The sequence below is a fragment of the Nicotiana tabacum genome, chromosome 24 (genome assembly GCF_000715075.1).
Source record: "Nicotiana tabacum cultivar K326 chromosome 24, ASM71507v2, whole genome shotgun sequence".
Classification (NCBI taxonomy): Eukaryota; Viridiplantae; Streptophyta; class Magnoliopsida; order Solanales; family Solanaceae; genus Nicotiana; species Nicotiana tabacum.
In genome coordinates this window covers 100,693,788-100,708,902 of record NC_134103.1, presented here as the reverse complement: position 1 = coordinate 100,708,902, position 15,115 = coordinate 100,693,788, and the positions used below count along the sequence as shown (strand labels likewise).

Sequence of the window (15,115 nt, the reverse complement as noted above, 5' to 3'; positions counted from 1 at the left end):
AAATGGATAATATTATTCTAACGTTGGCTTGCCTAGTAAGTGAAATGTTAGGCGCCATCACGGTCCGAAGGTGGGAATTTGGGGTCGTGACACTTGGTATCAAAGCGCTAGGTTACATAGGTCTCACGAGTCACGAGCAAGCTTAGTAGAGTCTGAAGGATCGGTACAGAGACGTCTGTACTTATCTCTCAGAGGCTATGGAGTTTAGTAACAATATCACTTCTTTCTTATTCTATTGTGCGATTTTATTCTATCATCAATTATTGAACTATTCTACTCTTATTCTCTCGCAAATGGTGAGAACACGTAATATCTCTACCGATGGACAGGGACCAGAACCCCCGATGGCAACTATGGCCAGGGGTAGAGGTTGAGGTCGAGGCTGTGCTAGAGGCCGAGGTAGAGCTCAGTATAGAGCTTGAGCAGCTGCACTTGTTGAAGAACCTCAGATAGACTTTCAGGAGGAGGTCCCACTTCAGAATGTACCAGTTGGACCAGTTCAGGTCCCGGAAGGATTCATAGCCACTCCAGTGCTTCAGGACGCTCTAGTCCAATTGGTGAGTCTAATGGAGGGTGTGGCCCAGAATGGTACATTTCCACTCACAGGCTGGGGGAGGAGTCTTATGGAGGGTGTGGTCCAATTGGCTCCCCAGAATCAGGCTCCAGCAACCCCGCCAGTTGGGGTAGTTCAGCCAGTTGTTGCGGCACAGACCGGTGATAGGCCCGCCATGTCTTTTGAGGCCTTATTGAGACTGGATAAGTTTACCAAGCTCTTTCTAGTTCATTTCAGTGGTACACCTTCTGAGGACCCACTGGATTATCTTGAACGCCGCCATGAGGTACTGCGGAACATGGTATAGTTGATACCAATAAGGTTGATTTTGCTGTATTTCAGATGACGGGTTCTGCCAAGCGGTTGTGGAGAGATTATAAATTGACTCGACCAGTCAAATCGCCTGCACTTACATGGGAGTAGTTCTCTCAGCTATTTCTGGAAAAGATCCACCCTATCATACTGAGAGAAGAATTCTGCAAGCAATTTGAGCGTCTACAGCAGGGCAGTATGACTGTTACTTAGTATGAGTCCCGTTTTGTGGATTTCGCCCGTCATGCTCTCCTTTTACTACTTACGGAGGTAGAGAGAGTGAGGAGGTTCATTGAGGGACTCACTCACCCTATCAGACTTCAGATGGCCAAGGAGACCGGAAGTGAGATTTCTTTTCAGGTGGCTGCTAATGTCGCAAGGAGGATCAAGATGGTTCTTGCACAGGAAAGAGGGCAGAGGTCCGATAAGAGGCCTTGTCAGTCGGCGGTTACAGTGGTGCCTCGTCTGGAAGCAGGGGTAATTTTGGTAGGGGTCATCCTCCCAGACCATTTCATTCAGCACTTCATGTATCTCCCGGTGCTTCAGGGAGTCATGGTACTATTATGCCTTACTCTGGGCAGCCAGTATTCAGTGCACATTCAGCTCCTATCAGTGCACCACCACTCCAGAGTTACTACAGTGGTTATCCGGCCCATCTGGGTCAGCTTTAGCTTTAGCAGCCACGGCATCAGGATGGGTGTTATGAGTGTGGGAACATTGGTTACATCAGGAGGTATTGCCCTAGATTGGCGAGTAATAGATCTCGGCAAGATTCTCGAGCCATCATACTAGTACCGGTAGCGTCATCGCCTGCTCAGCCAGCTAGAGGTAGGGGTCAGGCAGCTAGAGGTGGAGGTCAGGCTATTAGAGGTGGAGGTCAGGCCATTAGAGGTGGAGGCTAGCTAGTTAGAGGCCGTCCCAGAGACGCAGTTCAGAGTGGTGGGGCCCAGCCCTGATTTTATGCTTTTCCAGCTAGGATTGAGGCCGAGTCATCTGATGCTGTGATCACAGGTATTATTCCAATTTTCCATAGAGATGCTTCAGTTCTATTTGATCCAGGATCTACTTATTCCTATGTGTCCTCCTATTTTGCTTCATATTTGGTTGTGCCTTGTGATTCTCAGAGTGCTTCTGTGTGTGTATCTACACCGGTGGGAGACTCTGTGGTAGTAGATCATGTCTACCATTCGTGTGTGGTTACTATTGGTAATCTTGAAACTAGTGTGGATATTCTACTTCTTGATATGGTAGATTTTGATGTCATCTTGGGTATGGATTGGTTGTCTCCTTATCATGCTATATTGGACTGTCATGCCAAGATAGTGACCCTAGCTATGCCGGGGTTACCTCGATTACTGTGGAAAGGAACTCCTGGCCATTCTGCCAGTAGGGTTATTTCTTATATGAAAGCTCGGCGTATGGTAGAGAAAGGATGTCTAGCCTATTTGGCTTATATTCGCGATCCCAGTACGGATGTCCCTTCTATGGACTCAGTACCAGCTGTTCGTGAATTTTCAAAAGTATTTCCTGCAGATCTGCCGGGGATGCCACCCGACAGAGATATTGACTTCTGTATTGATTTGGCTCCGGGCACTCAGCCCATTTCTATTCCACCATACTGTATGGCCCGGCCAGAGTTGAAAGAATTGAAAGAGCAGTTACAAGACTTGCTTGATCAGGGATTCATTAGACCCAGTGTCTCGCCCTAGGGTGCACCAATATTATTTGTAAAGAAGAAAGATGGCTCGATGCGGATGTGTATAGACTATCGGCAGTTGAACAAGGCCACTATCAAAAACAAATATCCGTTGCCAAGAATTGATGACTTATTTGATCAGCTGTAGGGTGCAAAGGTATTTTTGAAGATTGATTTGAGATCTGGTTACCATCAGTTGAAGATTAGAGCATCTGATGTCCCTAAGACAGCTTTTCAGACTCGATATGGGCATTACGAGTTCCTAGTGATGTCATTTGGGTTGACAAATGCTCCAGCGGCATTTATGGATTTGATGAATCGGGTGTTCAAACCTTATTTGGATTCTTTTGTGGTTGTATTCATTGATGATATCTTGATTTACTCCAGCAGTCGAGAGGAGCATGAGAAGCATCTTTGAAATGTGCTTCACACCTTGAAGAATAATAAGTTATATGCCAAATTTTCAAAGTGTGAGTTTTGGTTAGACTCAGTTGCCTTTTTGGGACATGTTGTATAGGCAGAGGGCATAAAGGTGGATCCTAAGAAGATTGAGGTTGTTCAGAATTGGTCTAGACCTAATTCAGTTACAGAGATCTGGAGTTTCCTGGGTTTGGCAGGTTATTATCGTCGGTTCGTGGAAGGGTTTTCATCTATATCAAGCACATTGACCAGACTAACCGAGAAGGGTGTTCCATTCAGATGGTCAGATGAGTGTGAGTTGAGCTTTCAGAAGCTCAAGACCGCTTTGACTACGGCGCCAGTGTTCGTATTACCCACAGGTTCAGGATCATATACGGTATATTGTGACGCATCTCACATTGGGCTTGGTGCAGTATTAATGCAAGATGTCAAGGTAATTGCATATGCGTCGCAGAAGTTGAAAGTTCACGAGAAGAATTATCTTGTTCATGACTTAGAATTGGTAGCCATTATTTATGCGCTGAAGATTTGGAGCTATTACCTCTACGGTGTCTCGTGTGAGGTATTTACTGATCATCGTAGCCTTTAGTATCTGTTTAAACAAAAAGATCTTAATTTGAGGCAGAGAAGATGGTTGGAGTTGTTGAAAGACTACGATATCACCATTTTGTATCACCTCGGAAAGGCCAATGTGGTGGCCGATGCTTTAAGTAGAAAGGTTGTGAGTATGGTCAGTCTTGCATATATTCCGGTTGGTGAGAGGCCATTAGCTGCAGATGTTCATACTTTGGCTAATCAGTTCGTGAGGTTAGATGTTTCAGAACCCAGTCGGGTTCTAGCTTGTACAATCATTCGGTCTTCTTTATATGAGCGCATCAGAGAGAGTCAGTATGATGATCCTCATTTACTTGTCCTTAAGGACACGGTACGGCACGGTGATGCCAAACAGGTTGCTGTGGGGGAAGATGGAGTTCTGCGAATGCAGGGCCGAATTTGTGTGCCTAATATGGATGGGCCTTGTGAATTAATTCTTGAAGAAGCACACATTTCCGGGTATTCTATTCATCGAGGTACCGTCAAAATGTATCAAGATTTGCGGAAACATTATTGGTGGAGGAGAATGAAAAAGAATATAGTTGCATATGTAGCTTGGTGTCTGAATTGTCAGCAAGTTAAGTACGAGCATCAGAGACCTGGTGGTTTGCTTCAGAAGTTAGAAATTCCTGAGTGGAAGTGGGAGCGTATCACTATGGATTTTGTTGTTGGGCTCCCACGGACTCAGAGAAAATTTGACGCAGTTTGGGTCATTATGGATAGGTTGACCAAGTCAGCCCATTTCATTCCAGTGGCAGTTACCTATTCTTTAGAGAGGTTAGCTGAAATTTACATTCGTGAGATTATCCGCCTTCACGGTGTGCCCGTGTCTATTATTTGAGATCGAGGTACGCAGTTTACCTCATATTTCTGGAGGACTGTACAGCGTGAGTTAGGCACACGGGTGGATTTGAGTACATCATTTCATCCACAGATAGACGGACAGTCAGAGCGCACTATTCAAATATTGGAAGATATGCTTCGCGCTTGTGTTATAGACTTTGGAGGTTCTTGGGATCATTTCTTACCACTTGCGGAGTTTGCTTATAATAATAGCTACCAGTCGAGCATTCAGATGGCTCCATATGAGGCATTATACGGAAGGCGATGTCGATCGCCAGTTGGTTGGTTTGAACCGGGAGAGGCTCGATTGTTGGGTACCGGTTTTGTACAGGATGCCTTGGATAAGGTCAAGATTATTCAGGATCGACTTCGAACAGCTCAGCCTAGGCAAAAAAGTTATGTCGACAGTAAAGTTCGTGATATTGCATTCATGGTTGGAGAACAAATATTGCTCCGGGTTTCACCTATGAAAGGTGTAATGAGGTTCGGAAAGAAGGGCAAGTTGAGCCCTAGGTAAATCGGACCCTTTGAAATTCTTGAAAGGGTGGGTGAAGTTGCCTACAGGCTTGCATTACCACCTAGTTTATCAGCGGTTCATCCGGTGTTCCATGTGTCTATGCTCCGAAAATATCATGGTGATCCGTCCCATGTGTTAGATTTCAGCTCAGTCCAATTGGACAAAGATTTGACTTACGAGGAGGAGTCGGTGGCTATTCTAGCTCGGCAGGTCCGACAGTTGAGGTTTAAGAGTTATCCTTCAGTTCGGGTCCAATGGAGAGGTCGGCCAGTAGAGGCATCTACCTGGGAGTCCGAGTCGTACATGCGGAGTAAATATCCACACCTTTTATCTAGCTCAGGTACTTTTTCTAACTACGTTCGAGGACAAACGTTTGTTTTAGAGGTGCAGAATGTGATGACCCAAAAATGTCATCTTTATATTTAATAAGTAATTCTGTGTTCTAAGATCTCGAAAAGCACCATTCATCATTTCTCGACTTGCGTGCGCAGTCCGTACATTTTTCCGGAAAGTTTGTATGTGAAAAATTGATTAAAATGTGTAATAGAGCTTTAAAATTTAAGTGAGTTGACTTTGGTCAACATTTTTAGCAAACAGACCCGGATCCATATTTTGACAGTTCCGGTAGCTCCGTATTGTGATTTGGGACTTGGGCATATGCCCAGAATTTAATTTGGAGGTCCCTAGCTCAAGTTATGACCATTTAACGGAACTAGCAATTTAAAGGCTAAATATTTCAAGTTTGATCGCGGGGTAGACTTTTTGATATCGGAGCCGGAATCCGATTCTAGAAATTTGAACAGCTCTGTTATGTCACTTATGACTTGTGTGCCAAATTTGAAGTCATTCCGGATTCATTTAATATGTTTTGGCACGAGATTTGCAAATTGATAAGTTTAAAACTCAAAGTTCGAATCGGGGTGTGAATTGTAAATTCAGTGTTGTTTGACGTGATTTTTGACCCCAATTCAGTTCGTATTATGTTACGGGACTTGTTGGTATATTCGAGTGGGGTCCCGAGTACCCCGAGAGTGATACAGATCGAAATCGGAACAAGAATTGAACTTAGGCAAAATTTGAAATTTTGAGTTCATGTGTAATCGCACCTGCGAAATTTTGACCGCAGGTGCGAGCTCGCAGAAGCGAGACTTCCATTGCAGATGCGGTCTTCACAAGTGCGGCCCTTTTGCGCAGAAGCGGATGTCGCAGGTGCGACATTTTTGTCCGCACATGCGGAACCTCGCCTGGCAGCCCCACTTCGCAAATGCGAGCTTTGTCTCGCAAATGCGAGACTGCAGGTGCGAAAATATAGCACGCAAATGCGAAAATGCTGGGCAGAATACATAAAATCGGGTCTTAGCCATTTTTACTCATTTTTGAGTTTTAAGTCTCGGATTTGGGAGATTTCAAGGGGGATTTTCACGACTTTGAATTGGGTAAGTATTCTTTAACCAAAAGTGATTATATTTCACAAATCCATGTCTATATTCATCATTTATTTCGGATTTAGATTGAAGAAATTGGAATTTTTGTAAAACTTTTCAAAAACGAAAAAAATTAAGATTTGAAGGTCCATTTGATATCGGAATTGGACAAATTTTGTATGGTTGAACTCGTATCGGAACGAGTGTTTGGATTTCGCGAGTTTTTCTGGGATTTGAGACATGGGTCCCACTGCCGAATAGTTTAATGAATTTCGGAATTTTATCTGGAAAAATTATAAATTCATATGGAATTAATTCCTATGATTCGTATTGAATATATTAAATTATTTTTGAATAGATTTGAAGCTTTCGGAGACAAATTTAAAAGGAAAAGTTGTGGTTGAATAATTGATTGAAATTTGCAAAGCAAGGTAAGTGTCGCGGTTAACCTTGACTTGAGGGAATAGAACCCTAAAATTATTTGTTATGTGAATTGTATGTGAACGACGTATAGGCGAGGTGACGAATGTCTATACGTCGTCAAATTAATTGTTTGCATGTTTACTTGAAAATCATAAATTAATTATTATAATGATTGTTTCTCTCTTATTCTTTGTCAAAATATTAATTTTTGAATTCCTGCATTAATTGTTACATGCTATTTGAATTATGTGTTTTAATTGTTATTTGACATTTAGCATATTAAATATTAAACTGCCTATTTTTTCCCTGATTTCTATAATAAATTACTAATTATTATTGTTTGTTTCATAATTAAATTATAATTGTTGTATGCTTGTTGTCTTACGATTTTATATTAATTGTTGCGTTTATTGGAGAATTTCTTCTATAAGAATTTATTGGTAAATGAATATGTTGGAGGAGCGGGTTGCACGCCGCAAGAGGATTGATTATAATGAATATATTGGAGGATCGGGTTGCACGCCGCAACAGACTTATTAAAAGTCAATATTGGAGGATCGGGTTGCACGCCGCAACAAACTTATTAAAATTTCATATTGGAGGATCGGGTTGCACGCCGCAACAGACTTATTAAAAGTCCATATTGGAGGATCGGGTTGCACGCCGCAACAGACTTATTAAAAGTCAATATTGGAGGATCGGGTTGCACGCCGCAACAGACTTATTAAAAGTCCATATTGGAGGATCGGGTTGCACTCCGCAACAGACTTGATTAAAATGAATATATTGTGAGAGCGGGTTGCACGCTGCAACATAATTGAATGTGAATATATTGTGAGAGCGGGTTGCACGCTGCAACTGAATTGATGGAAATGATAATTGGTTATGACTGCTCAGTTGGCTTCAATTATTATAAATGAGTTACTTGATTTATTTCTATTATTGTTGTTGTATCTAATATTGCGTACAGGTAATGTAAGTGACCCGCCTTAGCCTCGTCACTACTTCGTCGACGTTAGGCTCAGCACTTACCAGTATATGGGGTCGGTTGTACTGATACTACACTCTGCACTTCTTGTGCAGATTTTGGAGTTGGTCCCAGCGGCGTGCCATAGTTTTGCTCGGATTTCAGCTACTCGGAGGAGACTTGAGGTATAACTGCATGACGTCCGCAGTTCTGAAGTCCCCATCTATTTCACTTTAGCTGTGTGTTTATTTCCAGACAGCTTTACTTTATTCAGACATTTATTTGTATTTATTCTAGAAGCTCATGCACTTGTGACACCAATTCTGGGATGGTATTTAGACACCGTTGTTTGATGGATTATTTCCCTATATTTCAAACTTTGCTTCCGCATTTGTTTCCTTGTTATTAATACATTTAAAAATTATTTGAAAATGGATAATATTATTCTAACATTGGCTTTCCTAGAAAGTGAAATGTTAGGCGCCATCACGGTCCGAAGGTGGGAATTTCGGGTCGTGACAATACCAATTCTAGGGGAAATTTCCCCCACACAAGGTTAGACACGTCACTTACCTCGACTTGCTCCAATTTAACCAAGTAGTATGCTTTCCTCGATTTTTTGATTCCGATCGACTCGTATCTAGTCATAATTAATTCGATACAGTCAACAAAAATTATTGAATTAATTCTATAAGAAAATACTATATTTTTCAATAAAAATCCAAAATTAACTCAAAAATGCCAAGTCTCGGAATCCGGCGAAAGTTACCAAATATGAACGCCCATTCAACCACGAGTCTAACCATACAAAAATGACTAAATTCCAATAACAATTCGACCCTCAAATCCTCAAATCTATCCAAGAGGGTTTTCAAATTTTTTCAACTTAAATCACCAATTAAATGTTAAAAACAGTGATGGATTCGGGTAATCTAACAAAGATTGAGTTAAGAACACTTACCCCGATATTTTCTCGGAAAATCTCCCAAAAATCGCCTTAATCCGAGCTCCAAATTGTTAAAAATGGAAAATGGGATGAAGTCTCGTTTTTTGAACTTAAACAATATGTCCAGTGGTTTCTTCTTCGTGAACGCGACCCTTGCCTCGCGTTCGCGAAGCACAAAAATGTGCTGCCCAACTTTCCTCTTCGCGAATGCGACCTACGATTCACGAACGCGAAGATTTGCAAACTCAGACCCTCGCGAACACATCCCTTACATCGCGAACGCGTAGAACAAAAGACTGGGGTTCCCAACTACCTCACTCTCCTTCGCTAACGCGACGCCACTCACGCGTTCGCGATGCACTGCCCTACCCTTCGCGTTCGCATTCGCGTTCACGTTTGCGTTCGCGTCCTCTCCTCCGCAAACGCGTAGAACAAAAATCGCACCAGCTCAGAACACTCTTCGCGAACGCAAGGCTCCTCTCGCGAACGCGAAAGAGGAAACGAGAAAAATTGCAGCACCAGATATCACCTATCTCACCAAGGCCAAAAATGATCTGTTAACTATCCGGAACACGTCCGAGCCCCTCAGGACCTCAACCAAATATACCAACAAGTCCTAATACATCATACGAACTTAGTCAAGTCTTTAAATCACATCCAACAACACTAAAAATACTAATCACACATAGATTCAAGCATAATAAACTTTGTAACTTTCAATTTTTACAAACGACGCTGGAACATATCAAATCAAGTCTGATTGACCTAACATTTTGCATGCTAGTCATAAATGATATAACAGAGCTATGAAAACTTTCGAAACTGGATTCCGAACCTGATATCAAAAAGTCAACTCCCCGGTCAAACTTCCAAACTTAAATTTCTATTTTAGCCATTTCAAGCCTAATTTAACTATGGACTTCCAAATAAAATTTTGAACACGCTCCTAAGTCCAAAATCACCATACAGAGCTGTTGGAATCTTCAAAATTCTATTCCGGGATCGTTTTCTCAAAATGTTGACCGAAGTCAAACTTAGCATTTTAAGGCCAACTTAAAGAACCAAGTGTTTCTACTTCAACCCGAACACTTTCAAATCCCGAACCAACCATCCCCGCAAGTCATAAAATTATAAAAGCATATCCAGAGAGTTTTATTTAGGGGAACGGGGTTCTAAAAATAAAAATAACCGGTTGGGTCATTACATACACACCTGAAATTTGGTATACAAGCTTGAAGTTTGTCAAATTTTAGGACTGAACGTTAGGACATGGTGTCCTAAAGTTTTGAGTTGGAAAACTAAATTTCAGGACATAGCGTCCTGAAGTTTTAAAGTGGAAAACTAAACTTCAGGAAACTAAAGTTGAAAATTCTGAAGTTTGGACTGAAAAACTAAACTTATTGACAATATCTTGAAGTTTTGAACCGGAAAAATTAAACTTAGGGCACAATGTCCTAAAATTGCAAACTAAATAATTAAACTTTAAGACATAATATCCTGATATTTTGAACTGAAAAACTGAATTTCAGGACCTAGAGTTTTGAACTAAAAAACTGAACTTCAGGACACTATGAGTTTTGAACAAAAAAGAACTTTAAGATATTATGTCCTGAATTTTTGAATAGAAAAATTAAACTTTTCTATGAAATTCGAGGAAGCGAGAAGTAGTGTCTGCCCCTATTTTTAAAGGGAAAAAAGAATCAGACATAGCCTGATTTACAATAGGTAATTGAAAAATAGTCACAATTTCAAAAGTAAGCAAAATTTAGCAATATTTTCATATAAAAATAAAATATGAACAAAAATACCATTAAAAATCCGGAAAAATTTCAGCATAATATGCTGAAATTCAATTTTTTTACATATGAAATTCTAGCATATTGTACTAGAGTTCCAACATAATATGCTGGACGTTTACAAGCATGAACTCCATAATCCAACATATTATACTGGAACTTTTCCGTGTTTCAGCTAGAGTATTTTTGTTCAGATTTTATCTCCGCATAAAATAGTGGCTATATTTTAATGACTTTGCAAATGCTGTCTATTTTTCGATTACAACTTCTAAAAACTGGATAGCTCATACTATTTTCGATCACTTTTTAAAGTTGTGGTTAAACACAAAATAATTTGCAAAAGCATTAAAGTTTAAAATAGCGGTCCTAAAAGTGGCTACCTGATGACATTTCCTCCGCGACGGCCGACGGGTCAGGGTACCAGATAAACTGTTGGTATGGGTTATACGAGTTGGACCCCCAATTCAAAACTTTGGGCCCAAGTTCAGCTCTTACAAGAATTGAAGATCACATAAACGTTGACTGGAAGTTGAGACTTCTTTCCACTAAAGTAAACATACTACATTGCTGCAGCGATGAAACCAAGTGTGCAAAGAATTCTTTTGCATCATTTACAATCCAATCTTTTATTTATTTATTTATTTAATAAAACCTGTTCCTAGATAGTTTTTGAAGAAAAGAAATGAATTTTTTAGCTTTAACTCCTAGGAAGACATACAGAATTTATATGGTCACGCAAGAATAAGAGCCGTCAAATATCTTCACAAATCACGTCCATTTCCTATGAAGTAATTACATATTTTCCTGTCCTCTCAATATCATTTTTGCATCGGATAGAATTTCTTTCAACCCATTCTAGATTACACGTTCAAGAATTGTCCTTAACATCAAACACTTCAGTAATCATGACCTTCCCAACAAATTGAATCGGAGATCCATAAACATTTTAACAATTTTTTATAGCTATTACTGCAATACCAATATTTACCTTCCTTGAATCAGCATGTAACCCTGCATAATTGTAAACAATAATATGTCACCTCGAAAAACAATTACTAGCATGCAAATATTAAAGTTGTAGTGGCAAAATGTTAGTATATATCAACCAATTAAAGATCTTTTCTCTTTTTTTCTTTTAAATTTCCTTTTTCTTTTTCCCCCCTTTGGTTTATAAAGTATACGACAGATAGAAGAGCTGATAAGCCATGTGACCCCAAAGAGAAAAAGTGAGCTTCTGACTTCAAGTGTTTTTAACTCTTAACATTTAAGTGCCACAAAAGGACACAGAACACCTATGTGTGTCACCCTCTGTCCAGCAATTCAACACAATGGGAGAATTAAAGACCTTCTTTTTCCTACTATCACCTCCCTTTATTTAAACACCACCATTTTCACTTCAAAAACTTCATACAACAAAATACTGTTTTTCCATATACCGAAACCCCTACACCAACTAGAGAGAAATGGGAAGGCCTCCTTGTTGTGATAAAATAGGTATAAAAAAAGGTCCTTGGACTCCTGAAGAAGATATTGTTTTGGTCTCTTATATTCAAGAACATGGTCCTGGAAATTGGAGATCAGTCCCTACTAATACTGGTAATTCACTTGATATATTGAACCTTACAATTTTTTCCTTGTTAAATACATGTATAATGAAGAAATTTCTTTGTTTTTTAAAGGGTTGATGAGGTGCAGCAAAAGTTGCAGGCTAAGGTGGACAAATTACTTGAGGCCAGGAATCAAAAGGGGTAATTTCACTCCACATGAAGAAGGAATGATTGTCCATCTTCAAGCTTTATTGGGTAACAAGTAAGTAATGTTAATCTCCTTAAACAATACAATCAAATCTCTCTATAACAACCTCATTTATTCCGAATATTTTTTACTATTATAGCGAAGTGTTGTTATAGAAAACATATATTATAACATAACATAAAAATTTGTTACATAAAAATTTGACTTTTATAGTGAATGACTATTATATAGTGATGTTGTTATAGAGAAGTCACTGTAATTATATTTCCAATTCCTTGTAACTCTACATTACAACTAAAAGAAAAAAAACACCATGACGAGCATAAACGAAGGAAAATGATAGTGAATATTCATATAGGTGACTCCTACTTGCTTGAGATGTTGCAGTAATACTTATTGTAGTACAACTAATAAAAGAAACAAACGATTAGATATAAATACACCCTTCTGAATATTTTCAAATATACATGTTTTAAAGTTTTTATATGATCGATATTTGTACAGATGGGCAGCCATAGCATCATATCTACCACAAAGGACAGACAATGACATAAAGAACTATTGGAACACTCATCTAAAGAAAAAGCTCAAGAAATTCCAAACAGGTTTGGATTCACATTTGAGTACTCCTCCTGCAGATTCTAGCACTTGTGATCATTTTTCATGGAATTTCATGAGTGACAATAATAAGCAAGGCTCAAAGTTATTACTACAACAGAACCACAACTCTCCAAATTCTTCCTCTTCCTTTTATGCTTCAAGTACTGAGAATATTTCAAGACTTTTAGAAGGTTGGATGAGATCTTCTCCAAACCCTTCTAGAAAAGTTGATGAAATGATTTTGCATGAAAATCAAAATAGCCAAGATCAAGACCTATTTAAAAGCCGTGAAACTTCTCTGGTTCAGGATGGAGGAATTAGCAACGGTATTAAAACAATTCCAAAAGAATACATGTCTGTTATTTCAGATATATCAGCTTGTGAAAGCAGTGGAGTTGCTGAAAAGACAATGAATACTAATACCCCTCCTCCATTCACATATCTTGAAAAGTGGCTGCTTGAAGAAAATGCTGGTCAAGTTGAAGAACTTATGGAACTTCCTATGATATTCACTTAATAATATTTTCTCAATGTAACTTATTAGTATTGTAACTTCATGTGGACGAAGTCCATGGATGTGTGAATTTTAACTTTTAAGTTAACATAGTTCAAATTATAAACTTTGTGTAACTTTTCTAAGAAGTTAGAAATAAGCTCGAGTTCATTCCTCACGTGGTCACTGAACTAATAGAAATTGTCTATGAAAGTCACTTTACTTTATTTTGTAACTGGAAAGTCATTATACTTTGCACATTATAACTCAAAAGTCACTCGGTACTTTTAGGGCTTTATTAAACATTATTTTTCATATTTCTTTTCGGCTCAACCATTTAAAAAATTAAAAAACCCATTTAAATCATGACTCGACCGTTCATGACCCGATCCATTTTCTCTTATTTCTGTTATAAAAAACGTAAATATTACTCTGCTGTAGTATAGTATATTGGTTCTCAATATAGTTATACTGAATGTATACATTGATTTAAGCAAAGTATTAAACAGAGAATAAGGAATTAATCTTAACAAACTAGAGGAGTTAAATTTGAAAGTGAAATAAGAAAATTAGTAGCGTTGAAGTGGAAGAAAATAAAAAGGAGGAAGAAAAAATGAAAAAAGTATTTATGCTTGAAATTTTGACTGAGAAATATTAATATAAGAGTAAATTAAAAGACAATATCCTCGATGTTTTAGAATAAGAACACACATTGCTTATAGTAAAGATAATGTTACAAGACGACCATTTCTAGTCGAACTGATTTAATTCTTTGCTTAAACCAGTATGTTGAAAACCAAGGTAATTAACATCAAACTAATATTTACGTTTTTTGTAACAAAAAATAAGAGAAAGTGGGTCGGGTCAAAGAACGGGTTGAGCCACCGGTTTAAATGGGTATTTTTTTTTATTATTTAAATGATTGAGTTAGAAAAATATGAAAAATAATACTCCCTCCGTTTTAATTTATGTGAACCTATTTCCTTTTTAGTCCGTGCCAAAAAGAATGACCCATTTCCTTATTTGGAAACAATTTACCTTTATACTATATACTATACTGCAGCAAAGTAATATTTACATTTTGGGCACCAAATTTTTGCGGCCGATATGTGGACCACATATCAATTCTGCGATCGCATATGCGACCGCAGAGTGTATTTCGGGGCTTCATTTTTTTAGTTTTATAAACCCGACCCCATTCTTATAAAACACTATTGAGGGCCATTTTGAAGGGTTTCATCTGATATTTTAGAGAGAGAAAGTGAAGACCTAGTCATTTATCTATCAATTCTTGTTCAAGGTTGAAAATTTCACAAGGATCTTGCTAGGGCTTCAAAGAGGTAAGAATTTCTAATTTTAGTCTTCAATTTCGAGTTTGGATAAAGATTGGTGATTGGGAGTATGATTCTTGGGTGTAAGAGTATTGCTTATACATACACATACCAATAAGGTTTGTGAAAAGATTGTTGAGTTCAAATGGGTAAAGATTGGGTTGAAAATGGTAGAAATCTTCAAACACTTTAATTGAAGATTTGAGGGTCGAGTTGATGTCGGAATTTGGTGAAATTTATATGGTTGGAATCGTGGTTGGATGGGCGTTCATATTTTGTAACTTTTGTCGGGCGAGACATGGGACCCACGGGCGACTTTTGAGTTAAATTTCGGATTTTATTGGAAAATTAGTATTTCCTTATAGAATTAATTACAATAATTTGTATTGACTGAATCGAATTAATTTTGGCTAGATACGAGGCTTTCAGAGACCAATTCTCGTGG

The 15,115-nt window shown here is 38.7% G+C and overlaps 1 protein-coding gene across 1 annotated transcript; it reads left to right on the top strand.

Annotated features, from left to right (window-relative positions):
- Positions 1 to 11,926: 11,926 nt before the first annotated feature.
- On the top strand, positions 11,927 to 13,581 carry LOC107817374 (transcription factor MYB60). The gene is made up of 3 exons (XM_016643183.2): positions 11,927 to 12,087; positions 12,171 to 12,300; positions 12,751 to 13,581. Exons 1-3 carry the CDS (start codon positions 11,955 to 11,957, stop codon positions 13,361 to 13,363), a joined length of 876 nt encoding a protein of 291 aa, XP_016498669.1. The 5' UTR covers positions 11,927 to 11,954; the 3' UTR covers positions 13,364 to 13,581.
- Positions 13,582 to 15,115: the final 1,534 nt, after the last annotated feature.